The sequence below is a fragment of the Heterodontus francisci genome, chromosome 1, assembly GCF_036365525.1.
Source record: "Heterodontus francisci isolate sHetFra1 chromosome 1, sHetFra1.hap1, whole genome shotgun sequence".
Classification (NCBI taxonomy): Eukaryota; Metazoa; Chordata; class Chondrichthyes; order Heterodontiformes; family Heterodontidae; genus Heterodontus; species Heterodontus francisci.
Genome location: NC_090371.1, coordinates 109,203,844 through 109,229,143, shown reverse-complemented (window position 1 = coordinate 109,229,143; position 25,300 = coordinate 109,203,844). Strand labels below are relative to the sequence as shown.

At 44.1% G+C, this 25,300-nt stretch overlaps 1 protein-coding gene across 5 annotated transcripts in view; it reads left to right on the top strand.

The window, feature by feature from the left end:
• Positions 1–1,330: 1,330 nt before the first annotated feature.
• LOC137371536 (small glutamine-rich tetratricopeptide repeat-containing protein beta-like) overlaps positions 1,331–25,300 on the top strand; it is a 58,984-nt gene continuing 35,014 nt past the window's right edge. For all 5 annotated transcript variants that reach the window (XM_068034335.1, XM_068034314.1, XM_068034344.1 and 2 more), the window contains exons 1-2: positions 1,331–1,449; positions 16,038–16,147. In XM_068034335.1, coding sequence (XP_067890436.1) covers positions 16,048–16,147 — 100 coding nt within the window. In that variant the 5' untranslated portion in view covers positions 1,331–1,449; positions 16,038–16,047. The remainder of the gene's footprint in view (positions 1,450–16,037; positions 16,148–25,300) is intronic.

Sequence of the window (25,300 nt, the reverse complement as noted above, 5' to 3'; positions counted from 1 at the left end):
CTTTCACCAAGTGTCAGGACAGCACGGTGTGTCAATGGCTGCATTCAGCTTTTTACTTCTTCCTAAGGCTGTTCAATAATGCAACTCTTCTGGTGCCATTAAAATTAACCTCTGAAGGGTGGATGGGGAGAAGAGTTTCACTTGTGGGTGTGTCTATAATAAGGGGGCATAAATATAAACCAATCGCTAAGAAGGGAGATGGTGGTGTAGTGGTAATGTCACTGAACTAGTAATCTAGCTAGGCCCAGCCTAGTACCCTGGAGTCATGGTTCAAAATCCCACCAAAGCAGATGGTAGAATTTAAATTCAATTAATTAATAGAAAATCTGGAATTGAAAGCTAGTTGTGGTGTTATGGAAGTATCATTGTTGTAAATTGCCCTTTAGGGAAGGAAATCTGCTGTCCTTACCTAGATCTGGTCTACATGATACTCCAGACCTACAACAATGTGGTTGACTCTTAACTGTTCTCTGAAATGGCCTAGCAAGCCACTTAATTGTCAAGGGTAATTAGGGATGGGCAACAAATGCTAGTCTTGCCAGTGATGCCCATATCCTACGAAAAAACAGCCAAGTAAGTAATTTTAGAGGAATTTCTTTATACAGTGATGAACATATGAAACTCACTCACACATGAAGTGGTCAAAGCAGATAGCATTGACACATTTAAGCGGAGGTTTGATATACTTGAGGAAGAAAGCAAGAGGCAACACAGGGGCAGTGTGGGAAGAGGTTATTAATGTGGGAGGAGGCTTGGTTGGAGTACAAGCACCTGTTTAAACCAGTTGGGCCGAACTGGCTGTAAATTTGATGTAATTCCACTTGCACACTATGAGTAAACTTGTTCCACAACATTTGAGAGGGCAGACAGAAGAGCACGTACACACTTCAGAACTCAGATTTGCCCACCTATGGTATGTCGCAGTCCTGCTCCCCCAGTGCTTTGTCCTGGTTGGTATATATGCTCAAAAATAACTTGCAAAACCGCAGCTGCAATGCAGTTTTCTGAATCTACATCTCATCTGCCATGAGCGCCTATTAGGTACAAAACCCATTCTTATCCTGCTGTGGGTCATTGTTGGTTCCATACAGTAGGCAGCAGTTGCTATTTCAAATAATGCAGACCGCCAGTAAATCCTTTACCTTGGTCACTGTATGGTGGTAAATTTGCTTTTGTACTGCAGGAACTACATTTTATAGAGGGTTTGGTTTGCTTCCAGAATCGTCAAACGGTCACTTTAATGATGAAAACATACAGCAAAAACAATATCCCACCCAACAAGCCAGCACTCGCAGGACATGCGCAAAAACGACTTCTCCAGACACCCACTTCCGCCCGGCTGCGGCAATGCTCATGCGCCGCAATGTTGCTATAGAACTTTGTGTCGCGCAGCGAGACACCGAGGAGGAGGCTGAGCAGGAGAGGAGATAACCGAGGAGGAGGCGGCGGGTGAGTGAGAGATGACTGGGGGGAGGAGGCTGAGCAGGTGAGAGATAACGGGGGGTGCGGGGGAGGAGGAGGCTGAGTAGGTGAGAGATAACTGGGGGAGGGGGAGGGGGAGGCTGAGCAGGTGAGAGATAACTGGGGGAGGGGGAGGGGGAGGGGGAGGGGGAGGCTGAGCAGGTGAGAGATAACTGGGGGAGGAGGAGGCTGAGTAGGTGAGAGATAACGGGGGGTGCGGGGGAGGAGGAGGCTGAGTAGGTGAGAGATAACTGGGGGAGGGGGAGGCTGAGCAGGTGAGAGATAACTGGGGGGGGGGGGGAGAGGCTGAGCAGGTGAGAGATAACTGGGGGAGGGGGAGGCTGAGCAGGTGAGAGATAACTGGGGGAGGGGGAGGCTGAGCAGGTGAGAGATAACTGGGGGAGGGGGAGGCTGAGCAGGTGAGAGATAACTGGGGGAGGGGGAGGCTGAGCAGGTGAGAGATAACTGGGGGAGGGGGAGGCTGAGCAGGTGAGAGATAACTGGGGGAGGGGGAGGCTGAGCAGGTGAGAGATAACTGGGGGAGGGGGAGGCTGAGCAGGTGAGAGATAACTGGGGGAGGGGGAGGCTGAGCAGGTGAGAGATAACTGGGGGAGGGGGAGGCTGAGCAGGTGAGAGATAACTGGGGGAGGGGGAGGCTGAGCAGGTGAGAGATAACTGGGGGAGGGGGAGGCTGAGCAGGTGAGAGATAACTGGGGGAGGAGGAGGCTGAGCAGGTGAGAGATAACTGGGGGAGGAGGAGGCTGAGCAGGTGAGAGATAACTGGGGGAGGAGGAGGCTGAGCAGGTGAGAGATAACTGGGGGAGGAGGAGGCTGAGCAGGTGAGAGATAACTGGGGGAGGAGGAGGCTGAGCAGGTGAGAGATAACTGGGGGAGGAGGAGGCTGAGCAGGTGAGAGATAACTGGGGGAGGAGGAGGCTGAGCAGGTGAGAGATAACTGGGGGAGGAGGAGGCTGAGCAGGTGAGAGATAACTGGGGGAGGAGGAGGCTGAGCAGGTGAGAGATAACTGGGGGAGGAGGAGGCTGAGCAGGTGAGAGATAACTGGGGGAGGAGGGGGAGGCTGAGCAGGTGAGAGATAACTGGGGGGGGAGGGGGAGGCTGAGCAGGTGAGAGATAACTGGGGGGGGAGGGGGAGGCTGAGCAGGTGAGAGATAACTGGGGGGGGGGGAGGAGGCTGAGCAGGTGAGAGATAACTGGGGGGGGGGGAGGAGGCTGAGCAGGTGAGAGATAACTGGGGGGGGGGGAGGAGGCTGAGCAGGTGAGAGATAACGGGGAGGAGGAGGCTGAGCAGGTGAGAGATAACGGCGGGGGGGGGGGTGCGGAGGAGGAGGAGGCTGAGTAGGTGAGAGATAACTGGGGGAGGCTGAGCAGGTGAGAGATAACGGCGGGGGGGGGGTGCGGAGGAGGAGGAGGCTGAGTAGGTGAGAGATAACTGGGGGAGGGGGAGGCTGAGCAGGTGAGAGATAACTGGGGGAGGGGGAGGCTGAGCAGGTGAGAGATAACGGCGGGGGGGGTGCGGAGGAGGAGGAGGCTGAGTAGGTGAGAGATAACTGGGGGAGGGGGAGGCTGAGCAGGTGAGAGATAACTGGGGGAGGGGGAGGCTGAGCAGGTGAGAGATAACGGCGGGGGGGGGGTGCGGAGGAGGAGGAGGCTGAGTAGGTGAGAGATAACGGGGGGTGCGGGGGAGGAGGAGGCTGAGTAGGTGAGAGATAACTGGGGGAGGGGGAGGCTGAGCAGGTGAGAGATAACTGGGGGAGGAGGAGGCTGAGCAGGTGAGAGATAACGGGGGGTGTGGGGGAGGAGGAGGCTGAGCAGGTGAGAGATAACGGGGGGTGCGGGGGAGGAGGAGGCTGAGCAGGTGAGAGATAACGGGGGGTGCGGGGGAGGAGGAGGCTGAGTAGGTGAGAGATAACGGGGGGGTGCGGGGGAGGAGGAGGCTGAGTAGGTGAGCGATAATTGGTGGTGTGTGGAGGGGGAGTGGGGTGTGTGGAGGAGGGGTAGGAGGGGGGGGTTGAGCAGGTGAGAGATAACCTTGGGTGGGTGGGGTGGGTGGGGGGAGCTGGCGAAGGAGATGCCGGGGAGGGGGCGCAGGCGTGGGAGGTGCCGGGAGATAATTTACTTTTGGTACCAATTGAATCAAATTAGCTTCTGAATGTTAAACAGGAGTGGTACATTATATTGCAGCCAGACAATAATTTCGATTAGACGAATTGAAGACTATTGATTTGATCAAATGAGTTTGAAAAGCTAACTGTTTCAGTCATCCTTTTTATTATTGTAATGGCTTTTTTTGCCCTATAAAAATACTCCTCTTACCTAATTATTCATAAGCAGCAAAAATCTGGAATCTGCGACAGTAGTGTACAAGGGCAGGGCCTGTTGTTCACAGGCATCTGCCACTTCAATATTTGGAGACTGTCTTATTTGTTTTTATTTCTTCGGAGTATCAAAAATCAGATGCGTTTATTATAAACTGCAATTATATCGTTTTAAGAAGTAACCAGTATTAAAGGTTATTACCAGTACTTTGTCACAGCCCAGTGGGAGCAAGGGCAATATGTTTGAATTTTTTTACTGATAAATTTATTGTAAAGGAAAGCATCAGATGAAACTGGTACTAATAAAATGGATTACATAAATTGAGTAACTCTGGTTTAAGATGAGGTGCTTTGTACTTGGTTAATTTGAAGCAATAGAGAGTGATGTGATCAAGAAATAATTGGATAATTTAAATGTTTTAGTTTCATGTGGTAAATATGACTTTAAGAACAGAAAATGTTTTTGCTTTGAGATTTTTATAATGTATATTTTAGAATTTATAATCTCAATACAATGCTATTACTATCTATCTTATACTGCAAAAGAGATACTTATTGAATACTAGTTTCACAATCCTAACACATTCCTATCAACAGGCTGCTGAGCTTGTGAAAACAAACGTTCCAAGGGCTAAATGACTGTTCATCCATTTTGAGAGCAGGAATTGTACTGTTTCAGCTGAAAAAAAAATTGTACTATTTCAGCTGACAAAGGCCCAAGTAATGGGGAATTAAATAAAAAAGGGGCTGGTTGGGGACATGCCATTTAATGGCCTAGATTTTCCTGGGTCTCTGTCAGACACCTGTGAATGGCACAAAAAAAAGGAAGAACTTGCACCATTAATCAAGCTGCTCCATTTTTTCCTGGAACTTTTGCGTCAGCCTGCTTTCGCCCTCACTGAAAACACTTAGAAAGTAGTTAGCATAGCTCCATAAAACATGAAAATCAGAGTTTTCTTTGGAACTTAAGGACAGGAGTAGGCTATTCAGCCCCTAGAGCCTGTTTTGCCATACTGGCTGATCTGTATCTTAACTCCATCTACCCATCTTGGTTCCGTAACCCTTAAAATCCTTGCCTAACAAAAATCTATCTGTTACTTGCCTCTTATCAGACCAATGTTGTCTAGGTCATGCTGCATCCAGGTACAGACTGTTTCATTATCTGAGGGGTTGCGAATGGAGCTGAACACTCTACAATTATCAGCGTGCATCCCCATGATCTCTTAGCGCCTTGGACAGGGGCAGCAGACGCATGTGAACACCACCACCTGCAAGTTCCCCTCCAAGTCACAAAGCATCCCGACTCAGAAGTATATCGCCATTCCTTCAGTGTCGCTGGGTCAGCAATGTGGGTGCACATACACCACATGGACTGCAGCAGTTCAAGAAGGCGGCTCACCACCACTTTCTCGAGGGCAATGTGAGATGGGCAATAAATGCTGGCCTTGCCAGCAACACCCTCATCCCATGAATGAATAATAAAAAAAATCCTGAATCAGAGTTTTGAAAGATCATGACAAATGCATCAACAATTTCCTCCCCTACTTTTAATACCCAGTGGAGGAAACCATTGGGTCTGTACTTAGTGGATAAAGCATCAGAACCGGATGAGATGCATCCAAGGATACTGAGGGAAGTGAGGCTGGAAATCGCAGAGGCACTGGCCATAATTTTTCAGTCTCCCTTAGACTCGGCAGGGGGTGGTGGTGCCAGAGGACTGGAGAATTACAAACGTTACACCCTTGTTCAAAAAAGGGTGCAAAGATAAGCCCAGTGACTACAGTTTAACTTCGGTAGTGGGAAAACTTCTAGAAAAATAATTCAGGACAAAATCAATAGTCACATGGACAAATGCGAGTTAATTAAGGAAAGCCAACATGGATTTCCTAAGGGAAAATCATGTTTAACTTAGCTGGAGTTTTTTGAGGAGGTAACAGGGTTGATGAGCGCAATGCAGTTGATGTGTACATGGACTTTCAAAAGGCGTTTGAGACAGTGCCACACAGCAGAATTCTAAGCAAACCTGTATCTCATGGAATAAAAGGAAAGGTAACAACATGGATACGAAATTGGCTGGGTGACAGGAAACAAAGAGTAGTGGTTAATGGATGTTTTTCGGGCTGGAGGAAGGTGTGTAGTGGAGTTCCCTGGGGTCAGTGTTGGGACCCTTGCTTTTCCTGATGTATATTAATGAGCTAGACCTTGGACAGAGCACAATTTCACAGTTTGCAGATGATACGAAACTTGGAAGCATTGTGAACTTTGAGTAGGAAGTGTCGTGCTTCAAAAGGACATAGACAAGTTGGTGGGATAGGCAGACAGGTGGCAGAAGAAGGTCAATGCAGAGAAATATGAAGTGATTCATTTTGGTAGGAAGAATATGAAGAGACAATATAGAATAAAGGGTACAATTCTAAAAGGGGTGCAGGAGCAGAGGGACCTAGGTGTATATATGCATAAGTCATTGAAGGTGGCAGGACAGGTTGAGAGAGCAGTTAATAAAGCATAGAAACAAAGAAAATAGGAGCAGGAGTAGGCCATTCAGCCCTTTGTGACTGCTCCACCATTCATTATGATCATGGCTGATCATCCAACTCAGTAACCTGTTCCCACTTTCGTCCCATAACCTTTTGATCCCTTTAGACCCAAGAGCTATATCTAACTCCTTCTCAAAAACATACAATGTTTTGGCCTCAACTGCTTTCTGTGGTAGCAAATTCCACAGGCTCACCGCTCTCTGGGTGAAGAAATTTCTCCTCATCTCAGGCCTGAAAGGTTTACCCTGTATCCTTAGACTATGACCCCTGGTTCTGGACTCTCCCACCATCGGGAACATCCTGCATCTACCCTGTCAAGTCCTGTTAGAATTTTATAGGTTTCTATGAGATCCTCCCCCCACCACCACCCCCCCCTCCCCACCACTCTTCTGAACTCCAGCGAATATAAGCCTAACCGACTCAATCTCTTCTCATACGCCAGACCTGCCATCCCAGGAATCAGTCTGGTAAACCTTCGCTGCACTCCCTCTATAGCAAGAACATCCTTGCTCAGATAAGGAGCCCAAAACTGCACACAATATTCCAGGTGTGGCCTCACCAAGGCCCTGTATAATTGCAGCAAGACATCCCTGCTCCTGTACTCGAATCCTCTCGTTATGAAGGTCAACATACCATTTGCCTTTTTTACCGCCTGTTGGACCTACATGCTTACCTTCAGCAACTGGTGTACTAGAACACCCAGGTCTCGCTGCATATTTCCCTCTCTGTTTATAGCTGTTCAGATAATAGTTTGCCTTCCTGTTTTTGCTACCAAAGTGGATAACCTCACATTTATCCACATAATACTGCATCTGCCATGCGTCAGCGCACAACTTGCCCAAATCACCCTGAAGCCTCTCTGCATCCTCCTCACAACTCCCCCTCCCACCCGGTTTTATGTCATCTGCAAATTTGGAAATATTGCATTTAGTTCCTTCATCTAAATCATTAATATATATTGTAAATAGATGCGGTCCTAGCACCGATCCTTGCTGTACCCCACTAGTCACTGCCTGCCATTCGGAAAAAGACCCATTTATCCCTACCCTTTGTTTCCTGTCTGCCAACCAATTTTCTATCCATCGCAATACACTACCCCCAATCCTATGTGCTTTAATTTTACATGCTAATCTCTTATGTGGGGCTTTGTCAAAAGCCTTCTGAAAGTCCAAATAAACCACATTCCCTGGCTTCTCCTCGTCAACTCTCCAGTTACATCCTCGAAGAATTCTACTAGAATTGTCCAGCATGATTTCCCTTTCGTAAATCCATACTGACTCTGTCTGATTCTACCACTGTTCTCTAAGTGCACTGCTATAAAATCTTTGATAATGGACTCTAGAATTTTCCCCATTACTGACATCAGGCTGTCTGGTCTATAATTCTCTGCTTTCTCTCTACCTCCCTTTTTAAATAGTGGGGTTACTTTAGCTACCCTCCAATCTGTAGGAACTCTTCCAGAGTCTACAGAATCTTGGAAGATGACCACCAATGCATCCAGTATTTCTAGGGCCACTTCTTTAAGTACTCTGGGATGCATACCGTCGGGCCCTGGGGATATAATCTGCCTTCAATCCCATCAATTTCCCCAACACCATTTCTCTACGAATACTGATTTTCTTCAGTTCCTCTCTCTCACTAAGCCATGTGTTCCCCAACATTTATGGTATGATACTTGTGTCCTCCTTTGTGAAGACAGAACCAAAGTATGCATATAGTTTATTTATTTTATTTATTTAGAGATATGGCACTGAAACAGGCCCTTCGGCCCACCTAGTCTGTGCCGACCAAGAACCACCCATTTATACTTCTTTTGGGCCTCCTTATCTCGAGAGACAATGGATACGCGCCTGGAGGTGGTCAGTGGTTTGTGAAGCAGCGCCTGGAGTGGCTATACAGGCCAATTCTGGAGTGACAGGCTCTTCCACAGGTGCTGCAGAGAAATTTGTTTGTTGGGGCTGTTGCACAGTTGGCTCTCCCCTTGCGCCTCTGTCTTTTTTCCTGCCAACTACTAAGTCTCTTCGACTCGCCACAATTTAGCCCTGTCTTTATGGCTGCCCGCCAGCTCTGGCGAATGCTGGCAACTGACTCCCACGACTTGTGATCAATGTCACACGATTTCATGTCGCGTTTGCAGACGTCTTTATAACGGAGACATGGACGGCCGGTGGGTCTGATACCAGTGGCGAGCTCGCTGTACAATGTGTCTTTGGGGATCCTGCCATCTTCCATGCGGCTCACATGGCCAAGCCATCTCAAGCGCCGCTGACTCAGTAGTGTGTATAAGCTGGGGGTGTTGGCCGCTTCAAGGACTTCTGTGTTGGAGATATAGTCCTGCCACCTGATGCCAAGTATTCTCCGAAGGCAGCGAAGATGGAATGAATTGAGACGTCGCTCTTGGCTGGCATACGTTGTCCAGGCCTCGCTGCCGTAGAGCAAGGTACTGAGGACACAGGCCTGATACACTCGGACTTTTGTGTTCCGTGTCAGTGCGCCATTTTCCCACACTCTCTTGGCCAGTCTGAACATAGCAGTGGAAGCCTTACCCATGCGCTTGTTGATTTCTGCATCTAGAGACAGGTTACTGGTGATAGTTGAGCCTAGGTAGGTGAACTCTTGAACCACTTCCAGAGCGTGGTCGCCAATATTGATGGATGGAGCATTTCTGACATCCTGCCCCATGATGTTCGTTTTCTTGAGGCTGATGGTTAGGCCAAATTCATTGCAGGCAGACGCAAACCTGTCGATGAGACTCTGCAGGCATTCTTCAGTGTGAGATGTTAAAGCAGCATCGTCAGCAAAGAGGAGTTCTCTGATGAGGACTTTCCGTACTTTGGACTTCGCTCTTAGACGGGCAAGGTTGAACAACCTGCCCCCTGATCTTGTGTGGAGGAAAATTTCTTCTTCAGAGGATTTGAACGCATGTGAAAGCAGCAGGGAGAAGAAAATCCCAAAAAGTGTGGGTGCGAGAACACAGCCCTGTTTCACACCACTCAGGATAGGAAAGGGCTCTGATGAGGAGCCACCATGTTGAATTGTGCCTTTCATATTATCATGGAATGAGGTGATGATACTTAGTAGCTTTGGTGGACATCCGATCTTTTCTAGTAGTCTGAAGAGACCACGTCTGCTGACGAGGTCAAAGGCTTTGGTGAGATCAATGAAAGCAATGTAGAGGGGCATCTGTTGTTCACGGCATTTCTCCTGTATCTGACGAAGGGAGAACAGCATGTCAATAGTCGATCTCTCTGCACGAAAGCCACACTGTGCCTCAGGGTAGACGCGCTCGGCCAGCTTCTGGAGCCTGTTCAGAGCGACTCGAGCAAAGACTTTCCCCACTATGCTGAGCAGGGAGATTCCACGGTAGTTGTTGCAGTCACCGCGGTCACCTTTGTTTTTATAGAGGGTGATGAAGTTGGCATCGCGCATGTCCTGGGGTACTGCTCCCTCGTCCCAGCACAGGCATAGCAGTTCATGTAGTGCTGAGAGTATAGCAGGCTTAGCACTCTTGATTATTTCAGGGGTAATGCTGTCCTTCCCAGGGGCTTTTCCGCTGGCTAGGGAATCAATGGCATCACTGAGTTCCGATTTGGTTGGCTGTATGTCCAGCTCATCCATGACTGGTAGAGGCTGGGCTGCATTGAGGGCAGTCTCAGTGACAGCATTCTCCCTGGAGTACAGTTCTAGGTAGTGCTCAACCCAGCGGTCCATCTGTTTGCGTTGGTCAGTGATTATGTCCCCCGATTTAGATTTGAGGGGGGTGATCTTCTTGATGGTTGGCCCAAGAGCTCTCTTCATGCCATCATACATTCCTCTGATGTTTCCGGTGTCTGAGGCCAGCTGAATATGACTGCATAGGTGTTGCCAGTAGTCGTTTGCGCAACGCCTAGCTGTTCTTTGTGCAGTACTTCTGGCTGCTTTAAGTGCTGCGGATGTTAAATCGCTGGGGGCTTTCCGATCCTTGCTGTACCCCACTAGTCACTGCCTGCCATTCGGAAAAAGACCCATTTATCCCTACCCTTTGTTTCCTGTCTGCCAACCAATTTTCTATCCATCGCAATACACTACCCCCAATCCTATGTGCTTTAATTTTACATGCTAATCTCTTATGTGGGGCTTTGTCAAAAGCCTTCTGAAAGTCCAAATAAACCACATTCCCTGGCTTCTCCTCGTCAACTCTCCAGTTACATCCTCGAAGAATTCTACTAGAATTGTCCAGCATGATTTCCCTTTCGTAAATCCATACTGACTCTGTCTGATTCTACCACTGTTCTCTAAGTGCACTGCTATAAAATCTTTGATAATGGACTCTAGAATTTTCCCCATTACTGACATCAGGCTGTCTGGTCTATAATTCTCTGCTTTCTCTCTACCTCCCTTTTTAAATAGTGGGGTTACTTTAGCTACCCTCCAATCTGTAGGAACTCTTCCAGAGTCTACAGAATCTTGGAAGATGACCACCAATGCATCCAGTATTTCTAGGGCCACTTCTTTAAGTACTCTGGGATGCATACCGTCGGGCCCTGGGGATATAATCTGCCTTCAATCCCATCAATTTCCCCAACACCATTTCTCTACGAATACTGATTTTCTTCAGTTCCTCTCTCTCACTAAGCCATGTGTTCCCCAACATTTATGGTATGATACTTGTGTCCTCCTTTGTGAAGACAGAACCAAAGTATGCATATAGTCTATTTATTTTATTTATTTAGAGATATGGCACTGAAACAGGCCCTTCGGCCCACCTAGTCTGTGCCGACCAAGAACCACCCATTTATACTAACCCTACGGTAATCCCATATTCCCTACCACCTACCTACACTAGGGGCAATTTACAATGGCCAATTTACCTATCACCTGCAAGTCTTTGGCGGTGGGAGGAAACTAGAGCACCCGGCGAAAACCCATTTCGTTGTTCCCCATAATAAATTCCCCTGTTTCTGACTGTAAGGGACCTACATTTGTCTTCACCAATCTTTTTCTCTTCACATGCCTATAGAAACTTTTGGTCAGTTTTTATTTTCCCCGCAAGCTTGCTCTCACACTCTATTTTCCCCTTGTTAATCAACCCCTTGGTCCTCTTTTGCTGAATTCTAAACTGCTCCCAGTCCTCGGGTCTGTTGTTTTTTCTGGCAAATTTCTATGCCCCTTCCTTGGATCGAATGCTTTCTCTAATTTCTCTTGTAAGCCATGGTTTTGCTGCCTTTCCTGTTTTACTTTTGCGCCAGACAGGAATAAACAATTGTTGCAGTTCAACCATGTGCTCTTTAAACGTTTGCCATTGCCTATTCACCGTCATCCCTTTAAATAACGTTTCCCAATCCGTCTTGGCCAACTCGCATCTCTTACCTTTGTAGTTTCCTTTACTAAGATTCAGGACCCAAGTCTCAGAATCAACTATGTCACTCTCCATCTTGATAAAGAATTCTATCATATTATGGTCACTCATCCCCAAGGGGTCTCGCACCACTAGATTGTCAATTATTCCCCTCTCATTACACAATACCCAGTCCAGGATGGCCTGTTCTCTAGTTGGTTCCTCAACGTATTGGTCCAGAAAACCATCCTGGATACACTCCAAGAATTCCTCCTCTACGGTATTGTGACTAATTTGATTTGCCCAATCTATATGCAGATTAAATTCACCCATAATTACAGATGTTCCTTTATCACTTGTGGCTCTAATTTCCTGTTTAATGCCATTCCCAACATCACCACTACAGTTTAGGGGTCTATATACAACCCCCACTAACGTTTTTTGCCCCTTAGTGTTTCTCAGCTATACCCATACAGATTCCACATTGTCAGAGCTAATATCTTTCCTCACTATTGCGTTAATTTTCTCTTTAACCAGCAATGCAACCACTACCTTTTACTTTTTGTCTGTCCTTCCTAAATACTGAATATCACTGGATGTTCATTTCCCATCCCTGGTCACCTTGCAGCCATGTCTCCGGGATCCCGGCTATATCATACCCGTTTACATTTATTTGCACGATTAATTCATCCACTTTATTGCGAATGCTCCGCGTGTTAAGGCACAAAGCCTTGAGGCTTGTCTTTTTGACATTACTTGTCCCCTTCCCACTATTTTTCACTGTGGCCCTGTTTGAGTCTGGCCCTTGATTTCTCTGCCTATCATTTTTCTTATTCCCCTTACTGTCTTTTGTTCTTGTCTTTGATCCCCCCTCCTCTGACTCCTTGCAAAGATTCCCATCCCCCTGCCATTTTAGTTTAAACCCTCCCAACCACTCTAGCAAATACTCCCCCTAGGACATCAGTCCCGGTCCTGCCCAGGTGTACCCCGTCCAGTTTGTACTGGTCCCACCTCCCCCAGAACCGGTCCCAATGTCCCAGGAATCTAAAACCCTCCCCCTCACACCATCTCTTCAGCTACATATTCATCTGATATATCTTGCTATTTCTACTCTGACTAGCATGTGGCACTGATAGTAATCCTGAGATCACTACCTTTTGAGGTCCTATTTTTCAACTTACTTCCTAGCTCCCTATATTCTGCTTTTAGGACCTCATCCTTTTTTTAACCTATGTTGTTTGTACCAATGTGTACAGTACTCTGACCTTTATTAGTAGGGGCATAGAGTACAAGAGCAAGGAAGTTATGTTGAACTTATATAAGACACTAGTTTGGCGTCAGCTGGAGTATTGCATCTATTTCTGGGCGCTGCACCTACGGAAAGATGTGAGGGCATTGGAGAGAGTACAGAAAAGATTCACGAGAATGGTTCCGGGGATGAGGAATATCAGTTATGAAGATAGATTGGAGAAGTTAGGACTGTTTTCCTTGGAGAAGAGAAGGCTGAGAGGTGATTTGATAGAGGTGTTCAAAATCATGAGGGGTCTGCACAGAGCAGATAGAGAGAAAATGTTCCCACTTGTGAAAGGATCGAGAACGAGCGGGCACAGATTTAAAGTATTTGGTAAGAGAAGCAAAAGTGACATGAGGAAAAACTTTTTCACGAAGCGAGTGGTTAAGGTCTGGAATGCACTGCCTGAGAAAGTGGTGGAGGCAGGTTCAAATGAAGCATTCAACAGGGAATTAGACAGTTGTGTGAAAAGGAAGAATGTGCAGGGTTACGGGGAGAAGGCGGGGGAATGGAACTGAGGGAATTGCTCTTTGAGAGCCAGTGTGGACACAATGGGCCAAATGGCCACCTTCTGCAGTAACGATTCTGTGTGTGACTCCTGGAGATTTGTCTATCTTTAATCTCATTAGTTTCTTCATCGCCTTTTTTTAATTTGTATTGAATCTAGTTAGTTTCTCATCTTGATTTATATTTAGTTTCCCTTGCATCTCTGCTTTACCGTCATCCTCTACAGTGAAGACCGATTTTAAAAAGTAGCTATTAATTTGTTTGTAAAAACCATTACTGTTGTCCTTGATAACCCTCAAGTTTTTTCTCATATTCCATTGTTGTAGCTTTTGTCACTTCCTCTGTATGCCTTTACTTTTTTTTATATATCTCCCAGTTCTCTACTGTTTGCCTGTATATGAGCTTTGCATTTAAACCAGTTTTCACACCACTTCCGCTTAAGACTTAAAATAATGGTGCTGGTGACCGAGCAGCGGTGTTCTTTCTTGTTCCAAGATCAGGGTTAAACTCCCAATTGTTAAAAATGTATTGCTGTTGCAAAGATTATAAACAGCTAGGTTCTTTTGAGTGTCCATTTCCTGCACATGAGATTTTCAATTTTAATATTGCCATTGGTTAGCTCAGTTGGCTAGACAGCTAAAGTGTAATGCAGAAAGATGCCAACAGTGTGGATTCAATTCCCATACCGGCTGTGGTAGTTCATAGAAGCTTGCCTCCTTGCCTTGCCCACGCTTGAGAAGTGATGCCCCTCAAGCTATACATGATCACGTAAAATCAGCGCCAGTGGTCTGGACATTGCATTTGCATGCCAAATAATTGGCTCAGAGGAAGGTCAGCATGTCATTATGTACATTTTTGCTGTCCACAAAAATTTGATCTTCAATCTTATTCAAACCAAAATAATTATCAGAACTTCTCTAAATTAAAAGTTCAGGATGAATTTTCTCAGCTCAATGTAATCTGCAATTATTTTATAAGTTGCATTTCCTTTTATTAAATCTTTCTTATGGCTCCTGACGGAGAATGTGCCATTGCTGATGTGTGCCTGATATGCCCCTGTGCTCACTGTGATGTCTTCTAATTAGAAAATCATCACAATTTGGAACAAGATGAGAACATGGTAAGATGGATGCACTAGACTGCGTGATTTACAGTGTAGGAAAATCTGGGCCGATGTCTTTCAGTATTGGCAGTATGTTCATGAGATGTTCACCTATGGACTTGCCTCCCTTCTCCTGGCATCTATATTTTATCCAACAACAAAGCCAAACAATCGCTGTCTGCTGATTTTTTAATTACTAATTTAAGGGTGTTGTAAATGTTTACATTGACTCAGTGCTGGGCCTATTTTTCATAGCAGCAGTCTCAGAAAATGCTTCACATGCTGCAGCGCCAAGACTACTGTTCTCTAGCCCCTGTCCTGCATTTTCTGGCTTATCCCCAGGAAGACCTCCGCTGAGCCCCTGACAGCCTCCCAGCTGTTTCTGGATTTTTTTTGCAGTTTCCATACCCAGACCTTGATGGTTCTTGCTAAGTGCGATTGGATTTCTCTTTATAGGAGAGGGAAAAAGCGAAATCCAATTACACCAGGCGTCTACAATAAGACCATTAGAAATTTAAACAATAGTTGAAGTTTGATTTTTGAAGAAAATTAATTTGAGTTAATTAAGCTTTAAAATCCTGCTGCAAAGACTAGATTATTCATGAAAGGTTTTGATACTCTGACAAAATTTCAACAGAAATGGAAATAGTACTCAGGATATCATTAATGGATAAATGCAAAAACAGTTCTATTTTACTGTCTTTCTCTCTTCATGTCATCCATTCTTTTATCTTTGCTTGTTAATTTACTCTATATACAAAATCATTAACACGGCTGCTGGCTCAACCTTGATCAACATGCAGCTAGTGTACTATGATTTTATTTGTATACCTTATTCAGCTTGGGAATACTTTGTATTGTATGAAGAGATAAATGGTGTGCAAGGAGAAAGAAGCAAATTATAAGATTTGATGGATGCACATAAGTATAGCATATAGATAAAAACTCATTCTCTGCCATCACGTTATAGAGAGGACACAGCTTGGGAATCCATTTATTAAATGGATTGTGAATCTTGCATATGAACAATTCCCCATTATTGTCAATAGGGCTGATTCAACACAGTAGAAATCTGTTTAAGTTGTATTAGAGAGTGGAGGTATATGTATGGGCAAAGATGATTGTATTCAAAGCTGCATATATCAGCAGGATATTGTCAATAAAAACATGGAAGCAGTGATGCAGAATGAATATGAAACTTTTTTAATTCATTTCTTATATGAAATTCTTACCAAATATAACTTGATTGGCATCTGAACTTTATGCTGTTCAAGTTTTTTTTCTATTCAGTGGACTGGATTTTAAGATGCAGAGTCTGAGAGGGGAGGTAAATTGCTGATTAAAGATATAAATGGCCATTATGTGCAAACTTTTGTTAACGGGAATCATTTTATATGCTTAATTTCTCAAATTAGATTTTTCAATTTTATATAATTCTGAAAGGATGTTACTACTACAGTTAATGTTCTTTTTAATATTTTTAAGGTGGAAAAAAATGTCAGAGCTGAAGCGTCTTGCCTATTCAATTATTGACTTTCTGCGTGAGCAGACAAAGTCCCAGGCTTGGACCTCTGATGAACGGGAAAGCTTAGAAGGTCGGTGTAATCCATAATTCCCAGTGCAATGTCCTCAGTTATCCAATTCTTTATCATTAACCTGCAACTAAAAATTGAAAAGTTTATTGTAATCACAGAATCTCACAATTGTTACAGCACAGATGGAGGCCATTCAGCCTTTTGTGTCTGTGCTGGCTGGAATTGCTTTAAATCTATCAGAATTTTGTTTTTTTAAAAATGTATTTCATTGTATTTCTGAAAAGTCCAACATATAGATACAATCCCAATGGTGCTTCACAAAGGAGAAATGGACACAAAGCAGCAATAAAACATTAGGAGAAATTGCTAAAAGCATGGCTTAAAAGCCAGACTTTGAGAACGTTTTAAGAGAAAAAGTGGGAGGGAGTACTTGGGGGTTGAGCTTAAGGAGGGAATTCTGGAGAGCTGTTCCAAGACAGGGCAGTGATTCATGAAGGTCCACGACCAGCTTCTCTGGGTAGCTAGGAATGGGCAATAATGGTCTTTGACAGCAACATCCCAAGAATTAATTTTTTAAGAAGACAACTGTAGGTTCTGTCTCAGAGAGAGAGAGACATGTTAAGGAAATATGATTTGGGGGACTGAAAGGATATAGGCTGGTATCTAAGGCTGGAATTTGTTGCAGAGGTAAGGTGGTGTATGTATGTGGAGGGATTATAATTATTCTAGTTATGAATGCTGGACTTTGTAGTATGATTGATTTAAAATCTGTTTTAAAATGTAAGGAGGATTCGGAGAGTCATGTGACCTCACTAACTCTGCCTATAGACAAGACAGGGATCTTGGTTACCATGACATCAAGGAACCCAGGTCAAAGATCCTTTCGAAAGCAGAGTTCAAGGTTGTCACAGCTGAAAGACGATGGGTTTTGCTCTCCCAGACTCATTGTAAACAAGGAGCCAGGAGCTATCAAAATGCAAATTTGAGTTGCAATTGCTAACACCTGGAAACAAAGGCAGGCCCAGGTGGTTTTGCTATGGCCAGACTTCTGGACTCTGAATATTGTAAAAAGCAAACGAGTATTGACTTTTGTTCTGGATAAATTCAACAGGCTTTCTGAAGTCAGATAGGCTGTAAGGAAGACACGAAAACCAACAGCCTCAAGAGGGAGAAAATAATTGTTCTCAGAGCACTGATACAGTGAAACGTTGCTAAGATTTGAACCCAGTTCGAAGGCTTGTGTTTGTGGAGAGAATACCAACAGGATCACCAGAGATTGCCTTATTAACAGAAGACCAGTCGAGTGTGCTCAGAATAAGTGAACAAGGACATTGGCTTTGTTAAGGACATTGGGAGATTCAACCCATTGCAACTGGGAGGATTTTTGGACTTATAACTGCAAGAATACCATTTTGCTGAGAACACTAACGTATAAATATAGTGTGGGGTTTTTGAGTGTGTTAATGTTAATGGGAAATACCATTCTCTAATTTAGTGTATTAGCTACCTACTAGATACTGTTAATTTTTTTAGCTTAGCCGTTATAGTAAAAGTCTTAACCTATGGAATTGTGTCATAAAATTCTTTAATCGGTCTGGGGAGTTCATATCTCTTGTTTTAAAATTAATGGTCTCAACTGAGGTTGTAATAGTGCTGAGAGAGATGGAGGAGGAGATCTGTGAGGCATTGACAATCATTGAATCAGTCATTAAACATTGGGAAGGTAGCAGTAGATTGGAAACAGGCCAATGTGTTGCCTATATTCAAAAAGTGAAACAAAATGTATACCGGCAACTATAAACCTTTCTTCAATTCTGTTTAAAATGATGAAATTAATCAGCAGTAAAATTGAGAGTCACCTGCACAGCAGTAACCTAGTTAACAGCAATCAGTTTAGATTTGGGTCGAGATCCTGTTTGTATAATGCCATCAGATTCTTTGAGGAAATGTCAGCCCAAGAGGATTTTAAGCCCGATGACAAGTACTTGGATTTCTGACAGATTTTTGATAAAATTTCCCTATTAAAATCAAAGCTGTAGAAATTCATGCTGAACCCTGAAAATTAGTAAGAAACAGGCTGAAGGGTAGGAAACCATGAGTACACATTAAAGGAGTTATATTGGAGGGAAAAAGTACTGAGGGGAGTACTTCCGAGCTTGGTACAGGAACTTCATTTCTAACCTACATAAATGATCTGAAATCATTTCAAATCAGGGCTGATTTTAATTCTACCTGCTCAGCAGAAACCAAGTTGGAGGTCAGTTAAAATGGAGTGGAACCAGACTCATTGCTTTCCTGTCCACTGGCCCCCACAAGGAAAGCTTTGTGCCCCCGCCCCCCCAAAAACCCTTGTCCTGATCGCAGCATGTCGCAATCACCTCCCACCACCCTCATTATTTAGCTGACTGCTGGGATCTTTTCCCGTAGTTCCCAGCAGTGGCCTCCTGCTGCCCGAAACGTTGCTTCTGCCTGTCGACCAGGCAGTGATTTCTGCCATGTTGAAGTGGGAATCGGGCCGCAATATGGAAATGAGGCCTGCTAATTAAGATTACAATTGCTTGTTGCAAGCCCAGGCTCCCCCCTCAATAATTCTGCAATGCCATAAAATCAGGACCAGAAACTTATTGCAAATACCAAACTAGGAGGGGCAGAAGAATCTGAAGAGGCACCTCAGAAATTACAGAGTACATTGGACAAGCTGTGTAATTGGGCAGAATAATGGCTGAAATAAAGTGAAGAAAAAGGCACAGAGGAGACATAGTGGAGGGGGATGGAGTGGTTGGCCATGTAAAATACCATAACTGAATTGAGGTCAACAAGGAGGGATAATGAGCGACTGTCGGAGTTAAGGGTGGTCTTTCTTGGTTGGCAGATCCCTCAAGTTTTGAAGGAGAGGAAACCATTAATGTCAGCAAACATTGGGCCAAAGAATGTTAGTTGTGTGGTCAAGGATTAGACAGGGAGGAACTCAAAGGAGCAGAAATAACCTTGGTAAATAACACCAATTTTTTTTAAGCATTATATTACCTGTGTCTTTGTTCCTCTTCCAGATATGTGTATCTTTGGCTAAGAAAAAGGGGGTGGAAGATCTGCTTACAGGCAACTGACAATTGCTATTTTTAGCTAGTAGCCAAGTAGAGAGCTGTTTGAATTGAACTAGGAGCAGGAGTAGGCTATTCGTCCCCTCAAGCCTGCTCTGCCATTCTATAAGATCATGGCTGATCTGTTTGTGGATTCAACTCCACTTTCTTGCCTACCCCCGATACCCTTTGACTCCCTTGTTTCTCAAGAATCTCTCTACCTCTGCCTGAAAAACATTCAATTACTATGACCCTGTTACAACCAGGTGAGAAAGAGGTCTAGGGTTCCCTTTCAGCCTTCACCTAGTCTTGCTGTAATTTTAAACGGTGCTTTTAGCTCCCCCTTGGTTCAATGCTTTTCAATTATAAGGCAGAACAGGTTTTCTCAGGTTTAAAGAAGAAAAGTTGAAATTTATTAAACTCTAATTTGGTTGATGCCTACGGATACACAACGTGCTCACGCTAGCATGCATACGCGATACACACATGAAAATAGAGACAGAAAAGAGCAGACGAAATATAAAATGGAAAATTTTGAGGCAATATCTGAAGAGTTTTTGTTATTGTTCTTCGAGCTCACTGTAGAGTCCTTGATTGTAGGTAAATCTTGCTTTTTATTGGGGCCTAGTATTCTTCTTAATCCTTGTTCGCTGTAGGAGACTTTTCTCTCTTGAGGTTCATGTTTCTTCAGTGGATTCAGATGCTTGTGAGAAATAGACGGGAGCAGACAGGAGAGATCTTCCCAGTCCAGGAGCAAACAGTTACCCAGCGTTCAAACTCTTTGTACAATTCAGAAAAACCCAGGTTGCCAAGCAGGTTAGTCATGTGACTAACTGGTCTGACCACGTCTTGGATTGTATCACTTTAGCAGTCTCTGGAATGCTCCGCTTACACACGATACCTGGTGATCAAGGTCCATTGTGGGCAGAATGTGTCAGGGAATGGTCCTTTGTCCTTCCAAGCACCGTCTGTTAATATGCAAATGTCTTTTCCAGCCACGGCTGATCTGTTTAACAATTCCTTTCTTCACTCCAGTAACAGTTTAAAATGAATGTTCATGACAAAATTAATGTGCCTCATTCTTGGCTGGTGGGGGCCTAGCATTGCAACCCTCTGACAAAAAAGTTCTCCTCATCTCTGCCTTAAATGGGATACCCCTTATTTTTAAACTGTGCCTTCTAGTTTTAGTGTCTCTCACAAAGGGGAACATCCTTTCAACATCCACCCTGTCAGGTCCCCTCAGGATCTTATGTTTCAATAAGATCACCTCTCGTCCTTCTAAACGCCAATGAATACAGACCCAACCTGTCCAACCTTTCCTCATAAAATAACCCTCTCATCCCAGGGAACAGTCAAGTGAAGCTTCTCTGAACTGCTTCCAATGCAATAATATTCTTTAAGTAAAGAGACCAAAACTTTGAACAATACTGTAGATGTGGTCTCATCAATGCCCTGTACAATTGTAGCAAAACATCTCTACTTTTATATTCCATTCCCCTTGCAATAAACAACAACATCGCATTTGCCTACTTAATCACTTGCTGTACCTGCATACTAACTTATTTTGTTAAATGTATGAGGACACTGGGATCCCTCTGCATCTCCGAGTTCTGCAACCTCTCTCGATTTAAATAATATTTTGCTTTTCTATTTTTCTGGCCATTATACTTGATCTGTCATCTTTCCCAGTTCATTTAGCCTAACTCTATTCCTTTGCAGACTCCTTATGCCCTCTTCACAACTTATTCTCTTACCTATATTTGTGTCATCAGAAAATTTAGCGACCTTACATTCTGTCCCTTCATCTAAGTCATTGATATAGATTGTAAATAGTTGAGGCCCCAACACTGATCCCTGTGGCACTCCACTAGTTACAGCTTGCCAACCTGAAAATGACCCATTTATGCCTACTCTGTTTTCTGTTAGCTAACCAATCCCCTCTCCATGTGAATATGTTACCCCTATACCATGAACTCTTATTTTGTTTAGTAACTTTTGATATGGCACCTTGTCAAATGCCTTCTGGAAATCCAAGTGCACCACTTGCACAGCTTCCCCTTTATCTACGTTGCTTGTTACTTCCTCAAAAAACTCTTAATAGATTAGTCAAACATGATTTCCCTTTCACAAAACCATGTTGCCTGATTGCATTGAGATTTTCTCATTAACCTCCTTAATAATAGATTCCAGCATTTTCCCAATGACAGATGTTAAGCTAACTGGCCTGTAGTGTTCTGTTTTCTATCTTCCTCCTTTCTTGAATGGCAGAGTTACATTTGCTATTTTTCAATCTGATGGGACCTTTCCAGAACCATCCACTATCTCAGCAGCCACTTCATTTAAGACCTTCGGATAAAGTCCATCAGGACCTGGGGACCTGTCAACTTTTCGTTCTAATAATTTTCTCAGTATCCTTTCCCTGGTGATGGTAATCGCTTTAAGTTCCTCCCTTTTAACTCTTGATTCACAGTTATTTCTGGGATGTTATTTGTATCCTCTACAGTGAAGACTGATGCACAAAATCTGTTCAATTCCTCTGCCATTTCCTTATTTTCCATTATTAACTCCCCAGACACGCACACTAGCAGACCAACACTCACTCACTCTTTTCCTTTTTAAATACCTGTAGAAACTCTTACTATCCTTTTTTATATTTCTAGCTAGCTTTCTCTCGTACTCTAATTTCTCTCTCGTTATTCTTTTAGTCATTTTGTTTTTTACATTCTGTCCAAATTTGTGACCTGCCACCACTACTCTTCACTGAATTGTATCATTTTCTTTCAATTTGATACTATCTTTTCCTTCGTTCGCCATGGATAGTGCGTCCTTCTAGAGTCTTTCTCACTGGAATGTATCTTTGCTGAGTTATATGAAATATCTCCTTAAATGTCTGCCATTGCATCTCTACTGACCTATCCCTTAACCTAATTTCCCAGTATACTTTAGCCAGTTCTGTCTTCAAACACTCATAATTACCCTGATTTAAGTTTAAAACACTAGTCTTAGATTCACTCTTTTCACCCTCAACCTGAATGCGAAATTCAATCATGTGATCACTGCTACCTAGAGGTGCCTTTACTCTGAGGTCATTAATTAATCCTGTCTCGTTCCACATTATCAGATCTAGAATAGCCTGCTCTCTGGCTGTAGAAGGTGCTGCTCTCAGAAACTGTCCTTCAATCTTTTCTTCCTTCTATTCCCAGAACCTTGCCATATAGGGAAAGTCACCTGTTTCTCCTCTGCCTTTTTTGTCAATGTGCAGCATGACTAGTTATCCCTAAATGCACCTTCCCTTTTTGTATTGGGGAGCATGTGTGTCTGCACAGTTGCATCTGGCTACATTATTATAAGGGATACAATTTTTCCCATCAAGACTGACTTAACATTCAGCACTTTAACCAAGTCTACAGAGATTTCCTAACTTTGTTGTTCAGACCCTTCCACATGGTGCTTGGTCACCTTTCACCTTATTATGACTGCAATGTGTATGATGAGATCATTTCTATGGTAGGCAGGAATTCTTAACTTTGTGTTTTGTCTGAGTTGAGGTACGTGCTTAAAACCTTTGAAAACATTCCAAATAATAGGAATCACTTGTTCAAATAAAGACATTTTCCTTTAGCCTGTCTCTGTACTCACTTGCTGAGGTTACTTGGAGTGTGCTTCTGTTTTGTATGTGTGGTTTCTATACACTAACTGATCTCCCATGGTATTACTTACTGTGTCAGCAGTATTATGACAGGTCAGTGTCATGGGTAATAGATTCTATCATTGAAGATGTCCCTGGGCATTGTGAACAGGGACTGGGAGTACTGGAATGGGATGTTGGGGTCCAGTGTTATTTTGAAGGGTAACAATGTGTTGGAACATTGGGAGCAGGATCCTCACATTCTTGGAATGCTAGAGAAAGAGATTTGAGAGACTGGGACATGTCTTGGTATTTGTGAGCATTGGGTAAGGAGGTTAGAGGGTTTTGTAGCACTGAGATGAGTGAGTACAAGAATTGCAAGCTGGGGAGAGTGGTAACAAGCACATCAAATCTGTGAAGGGAGTTTTTGTGCGTTGAAGGGATCAGTCTGGTAGTATTGGGGGATACTGGGATATGTTCGCATTTGGGGTCAGGTGGAATAGAGAGAGAGAGATACAGTACTGAAACAGGCCCTTTGGCCCACTAAGTCTGTGCCGATCAACAACCACCCATTAATACTAATCCTACATCAATTCCATATTCCTTACTACATCCTCACCATTCTCCTATCACCTACCTACACTAGGGGCAATTTACAATGGCCAATTTACCTATCAACCCTGCAAGTCTTTGTCTGTGGGAGGAAACTGGAGCACCCGGCGGAAACCCACGCGGTCACAGGGAGAACTTGCAAACTCCGCACAGTCAGTACCCAGAACCGAACCCAGGTCGCTGGAGCTGTGAGGATGCGGTGCTCACCACTGTGCCGTCCCAGAATGTGAATGTTGAGAAAAGGGGACCCAGGAGAGCCTTCTTTAATTCCAGGGTTTATTTAATTGATCCTGGATAGTTCAGTAGGTTAGCATCATGCTGTGTTTTACTTCAGAGGCCTCAATTAGTATCCAGCTCCAGATTGTGGAATAAAAGTCATGTTTATTGACCAGCTGAATCGTCTTCTCTGAAGTGATTCTGTTAAAAGTATAGATTTATTGGCTGATTCTGGAATACAAGACTAGTAAGAGCAAATCGACAAACTGAGGTCCCACAGGCAGTTTGTGTGAAATTTAAAGAAATAGCACCACTATGGGAGAGGGTGTGGCTTTCTCAGTTTAAGGGCTAAAGTATATTATTGGTGCATTAGGGGGCTGCCTTACTGTGCACAAAGCCTGTGCTATACCCAGGACCACAGCATTCTACATCCATGGAATCTCTGCCATAATCAGGGATTGGGTGAGCTGTTGGGAGCAAGAGGCTTGAAACCTAAAGTTGACTTTTAGTTAGCACAGGATTCTTGAGGGAGCAGGCGCAAGAACACAAGTTGTCTGTATTAACCAAGACATTGACTCCAAAAGCTAATGAACTTTTACATCTCCCCTGCTTCTGATAATTCTGCCACTTCTCCTGTTCCCATAATCCAAACAACCTGAGTATTCCTCTCTCATCCCTCCAGCAAACCACCCCCCCCCCACTCCGGGAACCGCATTTTCTGTCAGCAGGCTGTAAGCTTATAATTCAAGTGTCACTAAATTTGTGCTCTGATACTCATCCTAAGATATGCATAGGCCACTTGGTAAGATTACCGCTGGACCAGAGGCCTGTGGCATATCTAACCTTGGGAATTATTGAAGATATTACCAGGAGCAAAATAGTTCTGGAGCTAAGCTAAAATAAATCTCTAACTCACTTCTGTCTCTTCCCCCTCTTCTCCATTGGAAAAAAAATTTGAGATTTATATGTTTTTCTTTAGAATAAAGCTTAAGGAACATTTTTAAAGCTGTTGTACCAATGGAGCTGAGCTTTTTATACAAAGGAGCACTACAATTTCACTTACTTAGTCACTCTTTCTAAATTGGATTCTCAGCTTCAGCACTTGAACGTTTCTTGCATTTCTTGGTGACTAGAACTGGATGCAGTATTCAGGATACAGCCTGACTACAGCATTAGGAAGTTTCAACGCAAGCGCAACGCATTTTAATGAGTGCAGGGTAAAAGGACACAATTTTTATTAACGATGGGGCCAATTTGGTTAGTTGCTGTAATTGGGCTGGTGGTTGGCATTGCAATTGCGCAGCTTGCCTGATCACAACGGTGGCGCAGTGGTTAGCACCGCAGCCTCACAGCTCCAGCGACCCGGGTTCAGTTCTGGGTACTGCCTGTACGGAGTTTGCAAGTTCACCATGTGACCGCATGGGTTTCCGCCGGGTGCTCCAGTTTCTTCCCACAGCCAAAGACTTGCAGGTTGATAGGTAAATTGGCCATTGTAAATTGCCCATAGTGTAGGTAGGTGATAGGAGAATGGTGGGGATGTGGTAGGGAATATGGGGTTAATGTAGGATAAATATAAAATGGGTGGTTGGTCGGCACAGACTCGGTGGGCCGAAGGGCCTGTTTCAGTGCTGTATCTCTAAATAAATAAAAAATAAATAAATAAAATAAACAGCAGCA